This window comes from Lissotriton vulgaris, chromosome 9 (assembly GCF_964263255.1).
Source record: "Lissotriton vulgaris chromosome 9, aLisVul1.2, whole genome shotgun sequence".
In the NCBI taxonomy this organism is placed as follows: domain Eukaryota; kingdom Metazoa; phylum Chordata; class Amphibia; order Caudata; family Salamandridae; genus Lissotriton; species Lissotriton vulgaris.
In genome coordinates this window covers 840444600-840470098 of record NC_141697.1, presented here as the reverse complement: position 1 = coordinate 840470098, position 25499 = coordinate 840444600, and the positions used below count along the sequence as shown (strand labels likewise).

Sequence of the window (25499 nt, the reverse complement as noted above, 5' to 3'; positions counted from 1 at the left end):
AGTCGTCAGCCACCTCCAGACTACGGCGGATCTCCTGCACCTGCTGGGATTTTCCATCAATGTGCCGAAGTCACACCTGTGCCCCTCTCAGAAGCTCCTTTTCATCGGAGCGGTTCTCGACTCGGAGCAGTTTCGGGTTTACCCGCCTGAACAGCGGGTCCGGGATATACAGGCTCTGATTCCGGTCTTTCGGCCGTTATCCCGGGTTTCGGTCAGGTTGACGCTGCGGCTTCTAGGGGCTGATGGCCTCCTGCATCCTTCTGGTGCATCACGCACGGTGGCGGATGCGGGCTCTGCAGTGGGACCTGAAGTTTCAGTGGGCCCAGCACCGGGGCAACCTGTCCGACCATGTCCTGATCTCGGAGGGCACTGCGAGACAGCTGCAGTGGTGGCTCATGGACCGCGATTGGGTCAACGGCAGATCCCTCTCCCTTCCCCAACCGGAGCACGTAGTTGTGACGGACGCGTCCCTCCAGGGCTGGGGAGGCCACTTGGGAGAGGCGGAGATCAGAGGCCTCTGGTCTCCGGCGGAGTCCCGGCTCCATATCAACCTGTTGGAGCTGCGGGCGATTCGTCTGGCACTGAAGGCATTCCTCCCGTCTGTCCGAGGGAGTGCAGTGCAGGAGTTCACGGACAACACCACCGCCATGTGGTACTGCAACAAACAGGGTGGGGTGGGGTCGTGGACCCTTTGCCAGGAAGCTCTGCGCCTCTGGCAATGGCTGGAACATCAGGGCGTGACTCTGGTGGTTCAACACCTGGCAGGTTCTCTGAACGCCAGGGCGGACGAACTCAGCCGTCGGTGCTCGATGGATCACGAATGGCGTCTGAACTCGGACGTGGCGCAAGGACTCTTTCTGCGATGGGGAGAGCCTTGGTTAGATCTATTCGCCACCGAAGAGAACGCGCAATGTCATCAGTTCTGCGCGTTGGAATTTCCAAGGCGGCACTCGCTCGGAGACGCTTTTCGTCGCGAGTGGAGCTGCGGTCTTTTGTACGCCTTTCCGCCTATACCTCTTCTGCCCAGAGTGCTGAAGAAGATCAAGCGCGACCGGGCACAAGTCATCCTTGTGGCTCCGGACTGGGCACGAAGGTACTGGTATCCCGAGCTACTCAGCATGTCAGTCGATCCCCCGATTCGTCTGCCTCTTCAGGAGGACCTTCTGTCGCAGCAGCAGGGGACGGTCCTCCACCCGAACCTGTCCAGTCTCCACCTCCATGCTTGGAGTTTGAGCGGCGACAGTTGAGGCCATTTGACTTGCCTCCTGAAGTTTGCAACCTCATTCTGGCAGCCAGGCGTCCCTCCACAAAGACGGTATACGCCTGCAGGTGGAACAGATTTGTGGCATGGTGCACAGCAAAGGCTGTGGATCCCCTCAATGCCCCTCTCTCTGAGGTTCTTCTCTTCCTTCTTTCTCTTGCCCAGCAGGGCTCTGCTCTGGGCACTGTCAAGGGCTATCTTTCGGCTCTTTCAGCCTTTCTGAGGCTGCCTGACCAACCTTCTTTGTTCAAGTCCCCTATTGTTAACAGATTCCTGAAAGGCATCACTCATACCTTTCCTCCTGTTCCTTTCGTGATGCCTCAGTGGGACTTGAACCTGGTTCTCACCTTTCTGAGGTGCGCTCCCTTTGAGCCACTTCATAACTGTCCACTTCGCCTTCTTTCTTTGAAGACTGCCTTCCTGGTAGCCATCACCTCTGCCAGGAGAGTGAGTGAGCTCCAGGCCCTCTCTTGTAAGCCTCCTTTCCTGTCAGTCCATCCGGACAAGGTTGTTTTGAGGACTAGGCCCTCTTTCTTGCCAAAGGTGGTCACGGCCTTCCACATTGGGCAGACCATTACATTGCCCACCTTCTTTCCGCCTCCGCACCCCTCGAGAGAGGAGGAGAGGCTCCACCGTCTGGACCCAAAACGTGCGCTCTCGTTCTATCTGGATCGCACACGCCAGTTCCGGGTGGATGATCAACTCTTTGTTGGGTACGCGGGCGCTAAGAAAGGGAAAGCGGTGCACAAGAGGACCATCTCTCGATGGATTATCATGTGCATTCAGGCGTGTTACTCCTTGGCTAAGAAGGAACCACCTGTTGGGCTGCGGGCTCATTCCACTCGAGCCACGGCCACTACAACTGCCTTGGGCCGAGGTGTGCCCTTGCAAGACATTTGCCAGGCAGCTACGTGGGCCTTGTTGCACACGTTCGCTAGGCACTACTGCCTGGACAGTCAAGTCCGGAGGGACGGCTACTTTGGCCGCTCTGTTCTCCAGGACTTTCTGGTGTAAATATTGGTTCGCAGACCCACCACCACGGGGATGGTATTGCTGGGGTATCTATTCTAAGGTAAGGAATCTATCACTAACGTGTCTCTTTCAGATGCACAAGTTACTACTTGTGTAACGATATATCTGTAAGAGACATTAGTTAGTGATAGATTCCTTACCGACCCACCCATCCTCCCCGTTCTGCGAACCGATTTCTAGGGTTAAGGTCATCCCCTTTCAGGTCCCTAGATTATTGGCACCAGTGTCGGTTTTTGTCATGGCTCTGCGCTTCTGGCGCGGAAAAGCTGTGGCTAAGAACTGACGTCAGCACGTGGAGGCGGCGTCTAAGTACTCCGACGACGTCATCACGGCACCCACGACGCCTACGACGGACGTGGAGCCGCAGACGACGCCTGCCGACGCGCAAGGGTACTGCTACGCAAAACTTTCCGGATCCAGTCTGACGTCTGGGGATATTCTAAGGTAAGGAATCTATCACTAACTAATGTCTCTTACAGATATATCGTTACACAAGTAGTAACTTGTGCGTTAGCCCAAGATCACAAAAATGTGGAATAAGGTGTTGTGACAGGTAGTGCGATCAAATCACTGGCGAAGTTGTTCTCACAAGTTGTTAACTGATTTACAGGAGTGAATCCCCAGATCTCCGCTCCATACAGAGCTCCATTTTGGGCCTCTGCACTGTATATTTCAAGAGCCGGGGACAGGGGTTAAGTGTAGGATTTTTTTTAAATCTTAAAACTGATTTCGATCTCTGACATAAAGTTAAGAGACTCTTCCGCAGCTGATATTCCCAACTAAGTGACTTATTTATGCCAATGCCAAAGTAATCAAAATCTTTTACTCGATCCAGGGGTTCATATTTGATCTTGACCTGTTGTATGCCACCCCTTGGTTTACCGAACACCATACATTTTGTTTTCGTGGTATTCAGTTCCAGCCTCCTCTTCTTGCAGAAGCTCAAGAATGTATCCAATAAAACTTGTAAACCTATTGGAGTAGTGGATATTAATAATGAAGCATCAGCAAATAGCAAAATGGGTACTTTTGCATTATTCAATGAAGGGGCGTCATTTTTATAATCCAGTAGACAACAAGAGGTTTTTATTAACTTGTTCCATGTACATTTCCTTGTGGTCTTTTGAAATTCAAGACATAATATAATCATGTAAATTGTATAGCTAAAACATTGCAAACAATATGTATTTATACCAATATGTTCAATGTTTTAAATTATTATTATTTTTACATTTATAATTGCACTTCAAATTGCATGCTATCGCAAAATGGTATAGCTCAATTAGATGCAAAGTATCATATAGTATGCTGCCAGGACTATAATACAGGACGCTTGTCTGTATTCTTGGTCGTTTCTTTGCACTGTCACTTTAAAAGGAGGAAAAAGTAGAGTCATGTCATGTGAACAAGGGCTGCAGAGCCCAAACTCATCATGGCGATAATTTGCACAATAAACTATTGAAGCACAAAGAAACTGGAGTCCGCTTTCCTTTCGAAGAGTTCCAGAAGATAAGGATCTTTTCAAGTTTAGGAAATTAATTTATATATATATATATATATATATATATATATATATATATATATAGACAAATGCAGTCACCGAGCTCCGAATTCACTCGACCCAGGAAACCACGCGGATCCAATAATTATATGCACAGTTCTTTATTTAGAAGTCCAACCAGGCAATCTGACGCGTTTCGGGCATCCGCCCTTGCTCACAGACAGTCAGTGCCGGTAATGCATTCGTTTTAAATAGTGCTCACTAAACAGTGAAAAAAAGTGCATTTTTTTCTCCTCTTTTTTTCTTAGTACACCATGTGATAATAAACAGTGAGGACAAACTACAAATGAATGGTAGCCTAGTCTGTCTTCCAAATTGCATGGAAAAAATTATAACAGTTTCGAATGTTACATTTACAGGTTAAAATCCAAATATTCCATTGACACAGATAAAACCCATGATATAAAAGTTAAAAAAGTTGGAATAAACTTTTTTTTCTCCCTATACCAAGCATAAAATGCAGATGCTAAACAATTGTATATAGCCCACAGTAAATATATACATTTGCCTTCCCAATCAATAATATTGATAGTAAAAAAATAGCTTGTTAAAGTGCATAGTGCATATTAAAAAGGTTAGGTTTTTTGTCATAACAGATGCGATTAAAAACCAGTATTAATAATATTGGTAATGTGCAAAATATGCTAAAATGTAAACCATATTTTGTTACATCTGTAACTATCAATGTGCAAACCAGCAAGATATGTAAACATATGACCGTAGCAGCAAAGTGGTAGGGCATGGGCTACAAAGGCATTTAATCACGGGAATATCATAGTCAAAAAAAAGGGAGAACTGTTATAAAAACATGTATTTACACGGAATACAGAACAAACCAATAATGTCTATGTCCTCAGTAAAGTGTGCCAAAGGAAATAAATATAACCACCTAAGTGATAAATCACCATAAAGTAATATCAAAATGATACGTGCAATAACCCAGCAAGGAGACAAAAATTATGAAACATGTGGAAAAGGGGGCGGGGGCATGAACCGACTAAAACCCACCACCCAAGGTAATGTACAGAATAATGGACAGAAACAGGGCCTGATTTACAAAAACACATGTAGGTCTTCCGTGTTATTGAGACCATTGGGGGATCTACTGTCTAGCTCAAGAATGAAATGAGATTCCATTCTTCTCAGCATCTTTAACCTATCCCCGCCTCTCCTAGGTTTATCAATTGCGGAGATGACAAAATAGGACAGGCACTCCAGTTTGTTGTTGTGCATTGCCTTGAAGTGCCTGGCTACAGGGTAAGTTGGGTCGTTATTAACAATTGCACGTAGATGCTGGAGGATCCTGACGTGTACAGGCTGTCGAGTGCTGCCGACATACCTGAGTCCACATGTGCAGGTTAAAACATATATGGCAAATTCAGTCTTGCAATTATATTGGCCCCTGATTTGTATAGGGTCTGGACTGAATGGCGTATTATATTGCCGGGTACTTTTGCCAAATTTACACGCCCTGCAGGAGGTGCAGCGTAAAAAGCCAGATCTAGTTTTCAACCATTCCTGTTTTTTTCTTAATTCAGGAAAATCATGGCAGACATGGGATCTGAGAGAGGGACCCTTCCTGAAGGTGACAGTGGGAATGTCTGCTAGCTGAGGTTTAAGTACAGGATCAGTGGCAAGCACTGGCCATCTTTTAGAGAGAATAGCTTTTATTTGTCTTGCCTGTCTGCTATATGGCGTGAGGAACCTCGGATTAGTATTGTCCTCATCAGAGGTGCTGGATGTATTAGCACTATTGTTCGTTTCAAGTAAGGAGGCACGGGATCTCGTTTTAGCCTTGGCCAAAGCCATTGTAAGGACAGATTCACGATACCCCCTAGCACGAAACCTAGCCAAAGCTTCATTGGTGCAAGATACCAAATCAGATTCTGTACTGCATATTCGCTTAATTCTCAACAGTTCACCTAGGGGAATGTTGTCAACCACATGGCGGGGATGTGCACTGCTGGCGTGCAAGATACTATTGCCAGCAGTACTTTTACGATGTAATTTAGTAGTCATCTGGCCATTGTGGATCTGTATTTTGACATCCAGGAATTCAGCCTCACATTCACTAATAGAACTAGTGAATTTCAGATTCTCATTGTTCATATTGATAGAATCAATGAACAATTGTGCACTCTGTTTGTCACCCTGCCATAACAAAAAAACGTCATCTATATAGCGGATCCAAAGTAAAACATGTTCCGAATATATTTGAGCATGTTGCCGCCTGAGGACATGTTCCTCCCACCAGCCCACGTGCAAGCACGCGTAGCTGGGAGAGAAACATGCCCCCATAGCGACTCCACGCTTCTGCAGATAAAGGTCACTCCCAAAGAGAAAGAAATTATTGTGGAGACACCAGGATATCAATTCGATCAAAACTTTGTTATGTTGGTAACAGTTGATAGGTCTGTTACCAAGAAAAAATTCTAGAGCCTTAATACCACATGCATGTTCTATACTGGTATAGAGCGACTCTATGTCCAAAGTGATCAAGAGCATTTGTTCATTCCACTGGATGTGTTGAATTTTAGCCAGGAAATCGCCAGTGTCTCTGACATATGTGGGTAAATCTCGCACCAGGCTCTGTAAAAAATAATCAATATATTCAGTGATGTGTTCAGCCACTCCTGCAATGGCTGAAATGATGGGCCGGCCTGGCACTGGTCTTGTCAGTTTATGTATCTTGGGGAGTAGATAAAGTTTTGGCAATACAGGGAACTCGACATGGAGGAATTCGAACTCTTGCGAGGAAATCATACCATCCCTTTTGTATTTGAATAGTAATTTTTTGAGTGATTCCCTCGAGGCTTCAAAGTGTTTCATACTGGAGATGGAATAACAAGTGTCGTCACCCAGCTGTCTCTTAGCCTCCTTAATGTATTCCTCTTGGGGCCAGATCACCACATTGCCCCCCTTATCAGCCATGGTCACTATAATATTGTGGTCATTACTTAGTTTCTTAACCAAAGTATAGTAGTCGGTTTCCTGTTTGCTTCTATATCTTTTTTTGTGCTTTATCTGGTGATGTAGTCGCTTTAGATCCTCTACAACCACGTCCTGAAACACATCTATAGAGTCTCTGGGCATGGTCGGATTAAATTTAGACGTTGGTTTGAAGGGACTGGTATTGGCTCCAATTTGGGGAATGTCAGCTGCCCTCAATTCATCCTGTGTGGATGCAAGTTCTTCCGTGAGAGCATCATTGCCCAAAAGATTAAGCACAGTAAGTGCTGTTCGAGTGTCACTAGCTGGAAGCATAGGCAAATTAGGAAGGACATTAATAGCCGTCCCACTTCCTTGTGTTGTATTGTTATTTAAACCCTCCTTAATTTCGAAGAATTTTTTAAGCTTCCATTTTCTAATGTACATGTACACATCTATGCGGGTCTTGGCATATATATATATATATATATATATATATATATATATATATATATATATATATATATATATATATATATGTATATATACACACACACAATGTTTAGTTTCAATGCACATCAGAGGGAAAGTATTTGTGCACAGAAAAGCTATTATTGAATATGAATTACTGTAATCTGAAAGACTGTTTAAACATGTAGAGACCGAGACGGCTTTAAAAAATTCAAAAAAAGGATAAAGAATTGAAAGAAAAAAGCACCAGCCAAATACAAGTATTGGCCCACCAGCCCCGGCACGAAGGTGCACTTTTTTGGGGATGTGTGTGCACATGTGATCACAGCACAATAAAGCCCCCAGCTGAAATGTTCTGATCCAGTGCGCCATGCTGTCTCCTGCGGTGGGAGGAAGCAAAATGTGAATGGCAGTTCAAAAGACCAACCCGTCTATGGATATACGTACATATTTTTTATTCATGAAATGTTTTATTATGCGAGGCTGAGTATACAGCTAAAAATAGGGACAGGAAATTAATCATTCCGAGATTAATGTCCAGAAAGTATTCCCAAAGTAAATTAAATAGTCTCGAGTAAACAAATGCAACCATGACCGAGAAGACTCCAGGCTGATGAGTAGTGTATATTTTGCCAATTTTGTTTACAATCCATACAATTAATAACATGTTATTGTTAAATTCTAATGAGTCAATTTTGTTTATATTTTATGTTGGGGGGGTCTTGTAGAATACGGAATATTCATTTGTAATCTGAGATGCACCACAGACAACCTGTTTCTCTAGCCATCGTTTCTTAAAGGGAAGCCAAGAGTAGCCTCATTGCTTTTCCTAGTGTAAACATTACGGTTTTTGGTTTTGCCCCTAGGCTACTGCAGAGACAGTGTACGATATCCTCTCGCCTACACCCCCAGTAAGCAAAGCGTTGATGGATAAAAAATATGCCCGAAAGCTAAAGCGGAACAAGCAGCCAGCAGACCTACGCGAGGGCGTTGCCAAAGCCTACGACACTGTGCGAGAGGTAAGCATGCTGCAACATATTGAAGTGATTCTTAAACAGACTCCAGAAGGAGGTGACATTGACCGATGGGAGGGGCGGGAGGCCTACAGTGCTGCGGGCACTTCTCAGATTCAAACGGGGAATCGGTGTAGCTCTGACTGGCTTCCTGCCAAATGTCGGCAAAAGCTCTCTTTTGTTAACAAGCATTGGCATAGCCAATAGGTCTCGCTTTAGGGACCTTATAAGTATTTAGTTATGCAGCCAGCACAATATCCTTGGTGCAACAACATCAACTGTTGCATGGCTAAACACTTATAAGGTCCCAAAGGCGAGACCTATTGGCTTTGCCAATGCTTTTATTTCCATCAAATTAGTAAGATTAAATGTTTAATACTGTCACAGGAGTTACAGTCATTGAGAAGTCAATATGTACACCTACAAAGATATGATGTTAGCGGGATGTGATTTTGACGTCGGGGATCAATATTTTTCCTAATATGGACTCACTGCAAATTAGGTGATGTGAAATGGCTTCTGTACAAATAAGAAAAACAGAATATAGCCTATTACCTTCATTATGGGTTCTCCAGAAGTTCAGAAAGGTTAAATTCACATCCTGTGGTTTCTGCTCATGAATCGCCTGGCGTTAAATCTGTCTTTTAGACAATTAAGCAAGGTACTGATGACAATTCCCTCTAAATCCTCCCCACTGGCACAAAAGTCCCTTAGATCTGTCAAGAACAGAGAGGATGTGGCCTAATGGCTAGGGCGCTCAATCTCAAATCTGGGGAACCCGGTTTGAGTCTCAGCAATGACGTTCAACATCCTGTGAATCTGGACAAATCCCTTAGGGCCCCATGCATCAAACTAAAAACCGGTTGCAAACGGGCAGATTCTCAGAATCTGCCCTTTGCTAACAGTATTTTTGCATTTTGATGCATCATCCCAAATGCACAAATCGCAATTTAAGGAATCGCAGAATTTGCTATTATTTTAGTTGGGATTGCATTTAAGGAAAGAGGATGTCCTGATCCTTCCAGAGGCGGTCGCTCCCCCACGCAGCTCCTCACCCCGACTGCAGTGGTATCGTAGCGCTTGAAATTGACTCTGATTGCTGCCTCCCCGCATTGCTGCTAATTTTTAACTTTGATACTTTTAATCGTAGCGCTGCTTGGATTTTGATGTGATTGCAGCCTCCTCGCATTGCCCGTAATATAGAACTTTGACGCTCCTATTTACCCGCGCTGCCAAATCGAACTATCTAATTAATTGAACCGAACACGCTGATTTGTGTGTGCTTACCGCCGCATTGTGCCTTAATTTATTTCATTTCTGTTGAATGTTTGAGCGCATAGCGGAGTATTGCCCCAATCCAGTTTGGTTTACTTTGCTTTATTGCCAGCAGCCATCTTCACGTGTGTTGTTGTGCCTCCCTGCCCGGACCTACCCCCCGCCCTCGGCCTCACAGCTGTCCCTCCCTCCCACTGAATCTCCTGGCCCGACTCTCCGCCATTTCCTCTGTGACCGTCCTGATCCTTCCAGAGGCGGTCGCTCCCCCACGCAGCTCCTCACCCCGACTGCAGTGGTATTGTAGCGCTTGAAATTGACTCTGATTGCTGCCTCCCCGCATTGCTGCTAATTTTTAACTTTGATACTTTTAATCGTAGCGCTGCTTGGATTTTGATGTGATTGCAGCCTCCTCGCATTGCCCGTAATATAGAACTTTGACGCTCCTATTTACCCGCGCTGCCAAATCGAACTATCTAATTAATTGACCCGAACACGCTGATTTGTGTGTGCTTACCGCCGGGTTGTGCCTTAATTTATTTCATTTCTGTTGAATTTTTGAGCGCATAGCGGAGTATTGCCCCAATCCAGTTTGGTTTACTTTGCTTTATTGCCAGCAGCCATCTTCACGTGTGTTGTTGTGCCTCCCTGCCCGGACCTACACCCCGCCCTCGGCCTCACAGCTGTCCCTCCCTCGCCCCTCCCACCATCCACATATGACAGATGTATCTGCGTGCAGCGGTCACGCGCAGCGGTCGCGCCCCATGCGCGCCGAAGGTGCGCCAAAGGTAAGCCCGTCTACGCCCGTCCGCGCCTGGACCGCGTCCAGCGCCAGTCCCCCTGGTCCCCGCTGCTCCCAGCCCACGAAAATCAAATATGATGCCGCAACGCTCCTCGCCCTCAACCCCGGACGCTCACCACAATGCTGCAAAGCTACTCCAGGACGCACTCACGGTCCTTTCGCCTGCCTCTCCTGCAAGTTCAACTGCTTCAGAACCCTCACCAAATCCACATCCTCCAAACACAACTCTGACTCAAACCGCCTAAAGTGCATCCTGCTCAACACCCGCTCGATCAACAGACACGCAACAGAACTCTGGGACCTACTCGACACTGCGTCACCTGACATCGCCTTCCTCACTGAAACATGGATGAACACATCATCCGCTCCCGACATCGCCATAGCCATACCGGACGCTTACAAGATTATCCGAAAAGACCGCACCAATCAAACAGGAGGAGGCCTCGCCATCGTCCACAGAAACACCATCAAAATCACAACCAGCTCCGACGTCAATCTCGCAACCGCCGAACATCTCCACTTCCAGATCCACACCGACCCTAGGACCACACTTAGAGGCACCCTCATTTACAGGCCTCCAGGCACCCGCACTCAGTTTAGCGATGACATCACGGACTTCGTCAGCCCACACGCCCTCGCCTCCGAGAACTACATTCTTCTAGGAGACCTCAACTACCACCTTGAAAACAATCACGACAGCAACACCACCACCCTTCTGGACAACCTGGCCAATCTCGGACTCAAACAACTTGTTGACACCCCCACTCACTCAGCCGGACACACGCTCGACCCTATCTGCACCTCCAGCAAGCACATCTCCTTCGATCGCACTACAGCTCTCCATTGGACGGATCACAGCTGTGTTTACTTCAGCTACAAAACCACCCTGACCCACAACCGTCCACAACCTTTTCCTCGGAGAAACTGGAACAAAATCACCACCGACCAACTCCTCACCTCACTCAAACAAATCCCTCCCACACTCTCAATGGACCCAGACCAAGCGGCCACCAACCTCAGGCAATAGATTACCCACAGCGCAGACGAATTAGCACCCCTGAAAAAGCACCAGATGAAATCAACCAGCAAAAAGGCTCCCTGGTTCAATGATGAACTTAAAAAATCCAAGAAGCTATGCCACACCATGGAGAAGAATTGGAGAAAAAACCCAACCTCGGACAACATGGCCTCCCTCAAGACAGCCACCCGCAAACATCACCAAATGATTCGATCCGCCAAGAAATCCGCTTTCAAGGATCGTCTCGACAACAACACTCACAACAGCAAGGAACTCTTCAATATCGTCAAAGAATTCACCAACCCCACCGCAGCATCCAACGACATCACTCCCTCCCAGGACCTCTGCGATGCACTATCCTCCTTCTTCTACAACAAAATTGCCAACATCCACAACAGCTTCGAGAATTCTCCCAGCGATCTACCCGCCCCAACCCCTTCTGATCCTACTCCTCCAACTAACAACCTCAGCGCCTGGAACCCAATCTCCTCTGAAGACACCATTCGCCTCATGAACTCAATCCACTCTGGCTCGCCTTCTGACCCCTGCCCCCACCACATCTTCAACAAAGCTGACTCCATCATCGCACCCCAACTCCGCGATGTCATCAACTGCTCGTTCAACTCTGCTACCTTTCCAGAAAGCTGAAAACACGCCGAACTCAGCGCCCTCCTGAAGAAACCCACAGCAGACCCCTCAGAACTGAAAAACTACCGACCCATATCCCTCCTCCCTTTCCCTGCCAAAGTCATCGAGAAAGCCATCAACAGCCAGCTCGCCACCTTCCTTGAATCTAATAACTCCCTTGATCCATCTCAATCTGGATTTCGAGCCAAACACAGCACCGAAACCGCCCTCATTGCAGCGACCGACGACATCCGAACACTACTTGACAACAGAGAAACAGTGGCCCTCATCCTACTCGACCTCTCCGCCGCTTTCGACACAGTCTGCCATAGCACCCCTATACAACGCCTCAGCAACATCGGCATACAAGGAAAAGCCTTGGACTGGATCATCTCATTCCTCGCCGGGAGAACTCAGAGTCCGACTTCCCCCATTCTACTCAGAGGCCACCGAAGTCATCTGCGGCGTACCTCAAGGATCCTCACTCAGCCCCACCCTCTTCAACGTCTACATGAGTCCTCTCGCATCCATCGCACGACAACACAACCTTAACATCATCTCTTACGCCGACGACACCCAGCTAATCCTTTCCCTCACCAAAGACCCCAACACCGCCAAAACCAATCTTCACGAAGGCATGAAAGAAGTTGCCGAATGGATGAAACAAAGCCGTCTAAAACTCAACTCAGACAAAACGGAGGTGCTCATCCTAGGATCTTCCCCCTCAGCCTGGGACGACTCTTGGTGGCCTTCCGCTCTGGGCACAGCACCCACACCCACAGACCATGCACGTAACCTCGGCTTCATCCTAGACTCCTCTCTCTCGATGTCCAGACAAGTCAACGCCGTCTCGTCCTCCTGCTTCAACGTACTTCGCATTCTCAAAAAGATCTTCCGCTGGATCCCCCTCGAGACAAGAAAAACTGTTACCCACGCACTGGTCACGAGTCGGCTGGACTATGGTAACACACTTTACGCCGGAATCACAACAAAACTACAGAAAAAACTCCAGCACATCCAAAACGCGTCAGCGAGATTCATATTAGACATCCCGCGCCAAGATCACATCACCGGACATCTAAAAGACCTCCACTGGCTTCCCGTCAACAAAAGAATTACTTTCCGACTTCTCACCCACACGCACAAGGCCCTCTACAATCTAGGACCCGAATGCCTCAACACTCGACTGTCCTTCTACAAACCCACCCGCCAATTAAGATCGTCCGGAAATCCACCATGGGTGGCAGATCCTTCTCCTTCCTGGCTGCCAAGACCTGGAACTCACTCCCCACCCACCTCCGCCTTACTCAGAACCACATCTCCTTCAGAAAAGAACTGAAAACCTGGCTATTCGACAAATAATATACCCCTTCCCCTAGCGCCTTGAGACCCTCTGGGTGAGTAGTGCGCTATACAAATGCTCGAACTTGAAACTTTGGCACCCTTGCACCCTTGAAATTGCATGCGCAATTTGCAAGTACCTAATGGGCACTCACAAATTGCGCATGCAATTCCTATTAATTCCTATGGGCCTGTAGGCCCAAAGGAGTGAATGGGAAACCATTCCTTAATTGCGACTTGCAATTTACGAGTCGCAAATAAGTAATGTGTAGGAATCGCAATTTTTTAGCGATTCCTACACATGCATAGGCTTTTGCGGTTCCATAATTAAGGAATCCAAAAGCCTACCTTGATGCATGTAGTGGTCAATCTCCCGGTGCCTAACCAAAATGAATGTGTCCTCGTGTAACACAACTGGTGCTCATGTAAAGCGCTCTGATACCCGATACCTTCTGGTCAAGTATGTGCTATATAAAACAACAAAAAAAAAACACTATACAATTCCTGTTGTGATGCACGTGGAGCTTGCAGTGGACTTTTATGTTATGCAAACCTATATTTATCAAAGTCGGTAAAGCATGGGTTAGCGCCAAAATGGTACATCTATCCAAGGCTGGAGTAATGAGGAGAAATACCTTAATTTCTCCTTGTTACTTCTTCACTTCACTGCATTCTGCAGCATACATAGAAAGAGGAATAAGCCTCAAAGGATAGTTTATGTGCAGGAAGGTTTCCCTCCCTGCATAAAAACTGTCCCAACCAGAATGCAGACACCCTTGTTCATAGCGCAAGGGTGCCTACGTTGGTGCAAGGCAGGCTAAAGTACTACAGTTCAAAGACATAGCTGAAGTGCGCCATATCTTTGTAAATATGGCGCAGTTCAGCTCTCTCCCTTTCACTCAAAGCAGAGCAACAACATCCTTTTCTGTGGTACAATAAATGTTAGTAAACATCCCCCTTAATGACACCATTATGTAGTGGCATTGGAGTCTGAGGTTGCTGTATTCTAGTTCTATGTCAGTGATACGCCTTTAAGGAGTAAGATCTTCATTATTTAGATTGATATTCTGAAACTTCTTTAACAATGAATGTTCTCCAAGAAAGGGATGCTATGGCCTTCCCTGCTCTGTATAAAGGCACTTGATTCAGGCTATCACAATATTATGTATATTTGTCCTCTAGTCACTTTGGTGAAAATGAGGGCAGCATATTTACTAATCTTTCACGCAGGACAGCAGGCAAAGTTGCTGCACTTTGTGAAAGGGAGAGAGCATAAATGCTCCATATTTACAAAGATTTGGAGCATTTCTGCTCTTTTCTTGTGCTGGCACACTGTGCAGTCTAGCACCAATGCAGGCACTCTTACACCATAGTGCAAGGAGGTTTGAGTTACAAGCAGGATTGTTTTCATGCAGGAAGGGACACCATCGTAGACTAAAACAATCCAAAGAGGAGAGGAATATTCCTCTTTCTATTTATGTTGCAGAATGTAGCACAAATGGAAGGAAGAAATAAAGGAATTAGACATTTCCCTTCGTTACACCTGGCATTTTGACGTATTCACAAGTTTACTAGCTTAGTAAATTTGGAAATTCACCAGAATCCATGGGTAGATGCCTGGTAACGTCCATGTTCCACCCATGAAAAGCCTCCCAGCTTTAAAAGTAATGTAACACAGTGCCAGCAACTTAATTGCATAATAGGTCTTTACAAAGCCATGCAAGGTGCTGTAAATCACCCCTTGCTTGGCTTGGTAAATATTACTGAAACCTTTGTGTTTGCCAATGCGTCGCCTTGAGCGATGCAACTGCAATTCCTAAATCTGTGCCCGAGTCTTATGTTTCACCTTGTTTCACCTTGTTAATTGGGTACTCTAATATCTCTTATTAGTAATGTTGATCTTTATTCCTCTTATAACGATCCACCTCAGTTACTATAATCAGAGGCCCTCACCCATCAGTTTCTCAGCTGTACAAGGATCCCCATATTAGGCAGGACAGTCAGTCCCACGCGGTGGTGCCATCATTGGAACTTACACAGATTGGACTTCTCCGTCTCCTACACCAAAAGATCCTTAGTTCCCGCTATCATCTGACAGAGTCGAGAACAAGCCTCACTGCTCTTCTCTGCCACAACAGGACAGGATCTGTTGCATGCTCTTTTTTAAGAGAATCTCAATGCTGCTGTCCACTCTGCGGTATTAATCTGTAGACAGGTAAAGGCCACGTAGAACTATTAGAAGAGCACAGCCAAGCACTAGGACTCAGAGGCCAACGCTTGGCGATGTGTAACATGCACACCTCTGGACAGACAAGCACACCTCTGGACAGACGTCAGCAGCAACAAATCCCGTATGACAGGAAAATGTGACAAACTCGGTTCAGCAATCTACATTTTGCACATAGGGTGTTCCTCTCAGAACCCACATGATAAACAGCATTTCCCTTTAAACTGATTTATTCATGACGCATTTCTTCTTTGAGGGGACTCGAATCAGGACAAGCAAATTACAGCAAAACACAGAAACAAGAAACCAGCTCGGCAGTAAAATGCAAATCATACCAAAGACAAAGTTGTCATCTGGCCAAAGGGTCACGATCTGACTGAATCCATGGTGCCGGGCACCAGGTCGACCCGGACTGCTCGGGGCATGTACTTGTTACCTGCGGGAGGAACAGAGAGCAGGGTTGAAAAGCAATGGAAGCGGGACAGTGATGCACCTGCCCTGCACGCGGCCAGGAAGGGCAGAGCCTTGGAATGTACCAACTAGATCGCCTAGCGCATCGAAGCCGCATGCATTATTATTATTATGAAGAAACACTTTAGGTGCTTTTGGTAGTTCTTAGTTTACCACGTCTGTTTGCAGTGACAGATATTTCCTTATGATTGAAGGGCATTTTGATTTTGCACAACATGACACTGTTACAAGCCACAGTGGAAAATGTAGGTACCAAGCTGTAAAAGAAAAATAGCTACAAAAGTAACTAAGCAGACAATTTAACAGCAATAGTCCACACACGCGGGTGCCACGAGCAAAGCCGCTTAACATGACTTTGAAATATTAAAACCCCGTTGTGTGATGAACGTATATAAAACTTCCTGCTAAAAAAAATAAGCGTGTGCCTCGCACGGCAGCAGGGTGAGGGGAAAGAGGAGGAGGCTTAAGCCGGATTCCCTTGCGGGATCCAGCAGCAAGGTGCGATAATTGCTACCATATGGAGCCGCTCGCTCTCACAAGGGAATCGCCAAACGTGCATGCGTTGCCATTGTAATCCATGCAATGCATGCACGATCTGAAAGCAACAGGTTAGTGTTAGATTCCTTACCTTAGAGTATCCCCAGGCGTCAGACTGGATCCGGAAAGTTTTGCGTAGCAGTACCCCTGCACGTCGGTAGGCATCGTCTGCGCGTCCGTCGCCTGCGTCGTTGGCGCCGGGATGACGTCGTCGGAGTACTTAGACGCCGCCCTCGCACGCTGACGTCAGTTCTTCTTTTTTCCGCGCCAGCAAGCGCAGATCCGGAAAAAGCAGTACTCCTTAGTCAATTCAATTCAACTCAGAAATCTTTCGTTCGATATTTATATCATAAAAAATGCACATATATATAAAAAAAGAAAAAGAAAATGGAAAGCGTAGCATTCCATCTATCCAATTGTATTGCATTGAAATACATCAGGGGATATGATATTTAACTTAGTCCATCCATTAAAAATATAATTTAAATACATTTAGTTTTTAAAACATCCATAATAGCACTTTTACATAGGGTTAAAAAGATAAAAAACCAGGGTACAAATACAATTTGTTTCCCAGATAGGGTTCATAGCAAAAAAATTATAAAACATTTCTAAAACCCAAGATTTCATTGTAAACTTATTTTGCGTGCGTGTATTATCCACATCCAGTGTAAGAATTTGGCAACGGTTATGGCCACGGGCTCAGTGCTGTTGGTTTTAAGAATTATTAATGCCTCGCAGCCAGTGGTGATGCCCATCTGCAAACATATGGGTTTCAACCACATCTACCTTGGAGAATTGTATTTGGGGCAGATAAACAAAATGTGGGCTATGCTTTCCCGTTGTGTAGGGCAAAAGGGATAACTGGGGTTACAATTTGCGTTCCATTTAGAAGTAAAGGAGTTTACAGGAAGCGTCCCAACCCTAAACTGATGGTTCCTTCTTCCTGTCCCCAGGAACTGTAATAAAGTCCCAGTTTCCCTCAAGAGCCGTTAAATGCTTTATTTCCAGGAAGTCAGCTGTGAGTGAAGGGCCAGTACAGTCCCTGAACCTTCTCGATGTAACCAAGCTCCAATATAGCTCTCTAAAAACTTTCCTAGGCGGGAAAGAGTTTTCTATAGGATCTTCCCATAAAGAGCCCAAGCCCATGGCAATGTACACTGCCCTTGCCTCCCTCATCCATGGGATTTTATGTGCCCTATCGGTGTCTCTGACTTCGAGGAATGCTCGGGCATACTGGGAGAGCTCTGGGGTAACCCACAGTCTCCTCCAGTATGCCGCTAGTCTATACCGAGCTAAATCCTCTAGTCGTTTACATCCCAAGTCATAAAAGAGAGGAACTAATGGGATGGATGCTGGGAGACCCGTTATTCCCCTAAGAAACTTATTTTGGGCACTGGTCAGTTGGGCAAGATTACTATACCCCCATAATTCTGTCCCATAGAGAACCGCCACGCTAACTTTGGCGTCATAGATTGCCCCAGTATTAGAACTTTCATAGATTCCCATGCTTTGTATCATTCCCCGTCGTCGGAATGGGAGCCTCAGTAGTATAAAAACCATAGAAACAAAAGAGAAACACAGGCCTAGGCCTCATCTCATTTTGTATCCTATCACTCTCTTTGTGTAAAAGAGACTAAACTTTTGCCAGGACCAATCGGAGCAGCCTCACCCTCTAGAACCTTCCTGAGAGAGCTCAGAGCCTCAGATTTTTCTACCGCACGTTGTGCTAGGGAGTCTCCACTGAGCTCTGCTCAGTTTTTCTTCTACAAACCCTTTGGTTTTTTGGATTTTTCTATAATACCTTTCAACTACTTTGAAGATGTCTGACAAGGAGAAGAAGGCCCTGTTCAGGTCCTGTGCCTCATGTGGTAAAAAACGACTTTTTGTTGAGGATAAGCATGACAACTGTATTTATTGCTTATACCCGGACCACAAGGCCACCGACTGCAAGATCTGTAGAACCCTCTCTAACAAGACTCTCCGTGACAGGGAGGGTCGACTTTTGACCTGGCTTCAAAAGATGAAGACTCTGGAGGAGCTGCTTTCTTCAGAGGAGGAGGATTCAACATCTATGGCATCCTCTCATAAGTCCAGGAAGAGGGGTAGGTCTCCCCCTGGTTCTTCTTCTTCAGTGGAGCCCTCTCTTAAGGCCCCTCACAAGATCTCTGATAGGTCTGAGAGGGCTGATCCCCTTCAATCTCCTCACGGCAGTGAAAAGGAGAGGCAGGGACAGGCTTCTGGATTGGCTTTGGCCTCATAGGACAGAAAGGAGGTTTCCATTACTTCTCCTCCGTCCAAGAAAGAAAAGGCCAGTGACAAACACTCTTCTGTCACTTCTGGGACTGGTCCGGAGAAAAAACAGCGCTCGTTGACGACGAAAACGTCAGGTACGTCGACGACGGTTCCTTCTGTTAAGGTTCCCGCTGTTTCCTTGGCTCCGTCGACGGGCTCGTCGGCGGTAGCGATCTCCACGTCGACGTCTTCTTCGTCTTTCAAGATTCCAGCTTCCACGTCGACAATGATGAGCTCCGGTAAGGTGCTGTCGACGGGCTCGTCGACGACGAAAACAACGTCGACGACCACGACAACTTCCAAGTCGACAGTTATGGTTATGACGACGAGTTCGTCTACGAAGCCGTCGACGATCATTCCTTCGACGACTAAAGCTTCTTCGACGACGGCGCCTGCTCTGTCGACGATGGCCCTGACGACGACCAGGTCTCCGTCGACGAAGTTGATTACACCGTCGACGACCGCTGCTCCGTTGACGAAGACTGTTATACCGTCGACGACCGCTGCTCCGTCGACCACGACGACGACGTCGACGACGGGTCAAAAGGGGCATTTTCCACTGCAAAAGATGAAAATTACCCCGGAAATGACATCCCCACGACGAGTGTCGTTGCATCCACCGAATATGCTCCTAGAGGACGAGTCGGAGGAAGAGGAGTTTGGTCATTATGGTGATGCATACAGTCCCTCAGACTTTAACGTAAAGCTGCAGGACACTGACACTGAGGACTATTTCGAGCATGCACGTGAACAGGTGCACTATGTTTCACAGGAGCGACGTTCTACTGGTTTAGGACAGAACATGGTGGCCATGCCGGCCTCTCTGCTCACTGATCTTCAGCTGATGTTACAGGACTATAGAAACCGTTTTCCTTCGGAACCTTCTACCCAGTCTACACAGCCTCCTCCTCAGGAATTGCCACAAACACAGTTGGTTGCTGTTCCGCCTCCTTCGCAGGTGGTGCCCCACCTCCCGGCTCAGGTTCTACCTCTGGTCCGATCTCGGACACCGGATCCGGACCCAACCGATCCTGTCCAACTGGACACCTCTTCGGACGAGGAGGTGGTTCAAGTGGATCCCTTATCTGACCCATTACAGGACCCAGATCTGGATCAGGGTGACAGTGGCCTGCAAGACCCGGACGCCACTGGTCGTGATACATCTATATCCCCTCCTGTGGACATAAGAGGGTTCCATCACCTAATGGAGAGAGCGGCGAAAAGGTTTGGGCTGCCGATTTCAAGAGAAGAGTCTGAATGCTTCCTCTACGATTTCAAGGAGCAATACAGGAAATCTGTCAAGTCCATTCCAATCATCGAGCATGTGTGGGAGGAAGGCATAAAAATCATGCAGAATCCAGCTACTGTGATTCCGGTTCTCCCCAGACTGGAAAAAAAGTATAAGGCTCCGGAAGGCAGTCCCGCTTGTCTTCTTGGTCAACCTAAGCCTGATTCAGTCATCTCTCAGGCCGCCCAAAGCAAGTCAAAGAATCCGACGACGCCTTTGACTACGCCTCCAGACAAAGACGGTAGACGTCTAGATAATGAGGGGAAGAGGTTTTCAACCATGTCCAGCTTTCTGGTTAGAGCAGCTAATTCTCTCGCCATTCTGGCCAGATACGATCGCCAGATGTGGTGTGACATGGCACCGTTTGTGGAACAATTGCCAGACGTTGCAAGAGAGGAAGCCAAGAGAGTGCTTATGGAAGGAGAAAAGTCATCCTCCGAGGTCATCGACTGTGCGATGGATATCGCCTCCCCGGCTTTTCGGGGCTTAGCGAGTTCAGCGGTGCTACGTCGCCAGGGCTGGTTAAGAGCCACCTGGTTTCGTCAAGAGGTCCAAAATAGGATCCTGGACCTCCCATTTGATGGCGAAATGCTTTTCGGAAAGCATGTGGATGATGCCCTGCAGAACATAAAGAAAGATACCGACACAGCAAAGTCGCTGGGATCTCTAAACTATCGCAAGGTCCCATTTAAGGGCACTCGTGGCAGGGGTTTCTCTTCGTATAGAGGCAACACCCAGCAGAGATATTCATCTCAACCTTCCCAATCTTACAAGACCCAGTACTCTAATCAGCGTCAGGGACAATCGGCGTCTTACTCTCGCCAAACACCGCGAGGACGTCAGAACCGTCAAGAACGTGACGGCGGCAAGCAACAATAGCGGCCTCCTGGCTCTACCTGCTGTTCCTTCCCTCCCAGTCACATCAGTGGGGGGCAGGATTTCTTTTTGTCTGAACAGCTGGAGGGGTATAACATCGGACCAGTGGGTCCTGAATATTGTAAGAGTGGCCATACGTTGGAATTCCAAGATCTTCCTCCAACACGAGCTCCGGGGGCCATCCGCACGAAACATCTGGGTCTACTCCATCTAGAAGCCCATCATTTGTTCCTCAAAGGGGCAATAGAACCGGTACCTCTTTCTCAGAGGGGCAGAGGTTTTTATTCCAGGTTCTTCCTGGTGCGGAAGACGACAGAGACTTGGCGCCCCATTCTAGACCTACGAGAGCTCAACACTTATTTCATCAAACTCTCTTTCAGGATGATCACTCTCCAGGAAATCCTTCCGCTTTTAAACCCAGGCGACTACTTGGCTTCCCTGGATTTGGAAGATGAGTATTTCCACATTCCGATACACCCAGCTCACAGACAATATCTGCGGTTCACAGTGGGCAAGAGCCATTTCCAATTCAAGGTGCTTCCGTTCGGCCTGCGGTCTGCACCTCGGGTGTTCACCAAGGTGTTAGCACCTGTGGCAGCTTTTCTAAGGACACATTCCCTGGAGGTGTTCCCTTACTTGGACGACTGGCTAGTCAAGGCTCCATCTTTCGAGGAAACCTCTCAGGCTGTTTCGACTTGCATTCAGTTATTCAGACACCTAGGCCTTCAATTAAACAGAAGCAAGTCAGTTCTGCTACCCTCCAAGACCGCACGGTTTCTGGGGGCGATTTTGGACACCACACAGTGCACGGCTCGTCCTTCGGAGGACCGTCAACGGAAGTTGATGGTTTCAGCTCGCCAACTGTTCCAGAAGAAATGCTTGTCAGTCCGTCAATACAAGTCCCTTCTAGGGTCGCTGTCATCCTGCATACCATTAATACCTCATTGCAGGCTGCGAATGCGTCCTTTGCAGGAAGAACAGGACATTCAATGGCGCCAGGTAGACGGATGATTCAACAACACGGTGTTGGTGACTTCGGCAATGAGAAAGGCATGCGAATGGTGGCTGGTACAAGACAATATCACACAAGGTCTGACATTCAGAATTTCGCCATCCCCCCTCATCATACCCACGGATGCCTCTTTGGAAGGCTGGGGAGCGGTGCTCCGCGAACTTCAAGTCAGCGGACACTGGAGCATGGATCAGGGCCAGTGCCATATCAATTTTTTGGAACTGACGGCCATTCGGTTGGCCTTACAGGCTTTCCTTCCCAAGGTTCGCAACCGTTCAGTGCTGGTCCGGACAGACAATACCACAGCCATGCACTATGTAAACAAGCAAGGGGGAACGAGATCACAGACTCTGTCCACAGAAGCTCAGAAACTCTGGGATTATGCCATCCTTCACAACATCAGTCTGAGAGCCGAACACCTGGCAGGCTCACTCAATGTCAAGGCAGACGCCCTGAGTCGACAAACGGAAGTGACGCACGAATGGGAATTGAATCAGCCCATTCTCAGTTTGGGGGACACCTACCATCGACCTGTTTGCCTCCCCAGTGAACGCCAAATGCCGGTTTTACGCAAGCAAGGTTCACCATCAGGGGTCCCTGGGGAATGCCCTTTCGATGGCCTGGTACAGCACAGTCTTTTAGGCAGAACCGTGCAAAATGATTCTCATTGCACCAGCGTGGCCCCGGCAATTTTGGTACACAGAGCTTCTGCGGCTCTCCCAGGCTCCTCCGATCCGCTTACAGTCCATTCCATCCCTGTTGTCCAGGAATCAGGGGCAGGTTTACCATCCGGATCCGATATCGCTCCACTTGACAGCGTGGCTCCTGAACACAGAGAGTTCCGTCATCTAAATCTTTCCCAAGAATGTCGAGACGTTTTGTCACAGGCTCGAGCACCGAGCACAAATAACACTTACAAGGCAAAATGGAGAAGGTTCTGCCTATGGTGTCAAAGACAAGGTCTCCATCCTTATAAATCTCTGCCTCACCAACTCTTGCCATAAATTCTATCATTGGCTAAATCTGGGTTGGCACATTAGTCTGTGAAAGTCCATCTTGCTGCCATTTCAAGGTTTCGGCGTACTTCTTCAGGCCCTTCCTTATGGTCCTCTCGGATTGTTAAGCAGTTCTTGAAGGGTCTGTTCCGGATGTTCCCTCCAGTTCGACCTCCTCCTCCAGTTTGGCAGCTCAATCCTGTGCTGGCTCAACTCATGAAACCTCCGTTTGAGCCGGTGCACAAGGCGGATTTGAAGTTCCTCTCTTGGAAACTTGCTCTCCTTCTAGCTCTTACCTCAGCGAGAAGAGTTAGTCAACTTCAAGCCCTCTCCATAGTCCATCCATTCCTTCAATTCAAAAAGGATGTTCTTATTCTTCGCACCAATCCAAAGTTCATTCCGAAAGTACCATCTGAGTTTCACTTGAATGAACCCTTGATTTTGAAATCTTTCTTTCCGCATCCTTCTACACCTGCGGAACGCACTTAACACTCTTTGGACGTTCAGAGATGCTTAAAATTCTACCTGGAACGTACAAGGCCCTTTCGGAAATCATCCCAGTTGTTCGTCTCCTACAGCGCACCACGGAAGGGATTTCCTTTAGCAAATAGTGGCATTTCCCGCTGGATCTCCAGTGCCATTCAATTTTGCCATCAAGAGGCGGGCAAGCCTTTGAACAATAAGGTTCGTGCCCATTCTACTGTGGCATCATCTGTGGCTCTTTTCTCTGGAGTCGCCATTAAGGATATATGCAGGGCAGCAACGTGGAGCAGTACTCATACTTCACGAAACATTACTGCCTAGAATCTGCAGGACGAGACAACGCGCTGTTGGTCAAGCAGTTCTGCGGAATCTCTTCCATTGAGAGGTGACCTTTCCCTACAAACCCTCCATCCTGGTGAGCACATTTTGTTTCTTGTTTACTATACTATAAGTTTATATACTTTATGGTTATGTGATGCCATGTATCTACAAAATGTGTCTTGGTTATTACTGCTGGCTACTCTGATACAAAGCATGGGAATCTATGAAAGTTCCAATACTGGGGCAAGAAAACAAGTTACTTACCTGTAACTTTGGTTCCCCAGTATTGGTAACTTTCATAGATTCGCATGCACCCACCCTCCTCCCCTGGGAAAGCTCAGCCTTTCCACATGAGATAGTGGCGGTTTGCACAACGGCTACGAAAATCTGAGGCTCTGAGCTCTCTCAGGAAGGTTCTAGAGGGTGAGGCTGCTCTGATTGGTCCTGGCAAAAGTTTGGTCTCTTTTACACAAAGAGAGTGATAGGATACAAAATGAGATGAGGCCTAGGCCTGTGTTTCTCTTTTGTTTCTATGGTTTTTATACTACCGAGGCTCCCATTCCGACGACGGGGAATGATACAAAGCATGGGAATCTATGAAAGTTACCAATACCGGGGAACCAAAGTTACAGGTAAGTAACTTGTTTTCTTTTTAATACTGGGGCAATTGGGTATGTTTGGAGAGAGAAAGCTCCTTATTTAGTGCACCTGCTAATTGGGCATGCTTAATAACCAGCTGGTTGGTATGGTATTTCCAGTCTAGTTTCGACCCCAGCGTTATGCCCAGATAAGAGAAGTCTTGGGTCTGTTCTAACTGAGCGCCATTCATGACCACCCTCCCTCTTACATGCTTATGCTTATGCAGGGCCACAAACTTGGTCTTGCTCACATTAATGGAAAGGCCAAAGTCCTTACAGAATACCTCAAATCTTTCAATGGCCCTCTGGAGGCCCTGCTGTGTCTTAGAAATTAGCATAGTGTCATCTGCAAACATCAACAGGGGGATCAGTTTACCATCCAACTTTGGAGCATCAGTTGGATGGTTCTCGAAATACTGCATCACCCTGTTGATGTAAAGAGAGAAGAGAGTCGGTGCTAATACGCATCCTTGGCGTACTCCCCTTAAAACTGAGAACCTATCTGTAACCTTCCCTTGTTGGTTCCACCGGACCTGGGCAAAATTATCCTTATGTAATTTGATTAAGAAAGCCAGTATGTCCAGTGGCATACCCTGACCACCAAAAACATTCCACATTTTGGCCCGCGGCACCAGGTCAAAGGATGACTTAATGTCAACAGATGCCGCAAAAAGTATGCCTCCTCCTAACAATACCACACGCCAGTATATTAAAACAAATCTAAAAACTTGATCTATTGTGCTTGTGTGACTACGGAACCCTGCCTGGAGAGGTGACAATATTTCTTCCTCCTCAATCCACCCTTGGATTCTCTGCAAAACAATCCTAGCTATCACCTTCTGTATACAATCTATTAGGCTTATCGGCCTATAATTCCCTGGGTCAGAGCGGTCCTCCTTCTTAAAGATCGGAATGATCTCAGCTCCTCTCCAAGTATCAGGTATGGGTGAGCCGTTGGCAATACCATTAGCAAGGGACTGTATATACGGGCCCATACCTCCCTTATCATGCATAAACAAATCGGCTGGGA

At 47.1% G+C, this 25499-nt stretch overlaps 1 protein-coding gene across 1 annotated transcript in view; it reads left to right on the top strand.

The window, feature by feature from the left end:
• The window catches only part of ATG2A (autophagy related 2A), a 2120972-nt gene that overhangs the window by 2034343 nt on the left and 61130 nt on the right, over positions 1-25499 (top strand). The window contains exon 30 of the mRNA XM_086939522.1: positions 8120-8272. Within this exon, the coding sequence (XP_086795648.1) occupies positions 8120-8272 (153 nt within the window). The remainder of the gene's footprint in view (positions 1-8119; positions 8273-25499) is intronic.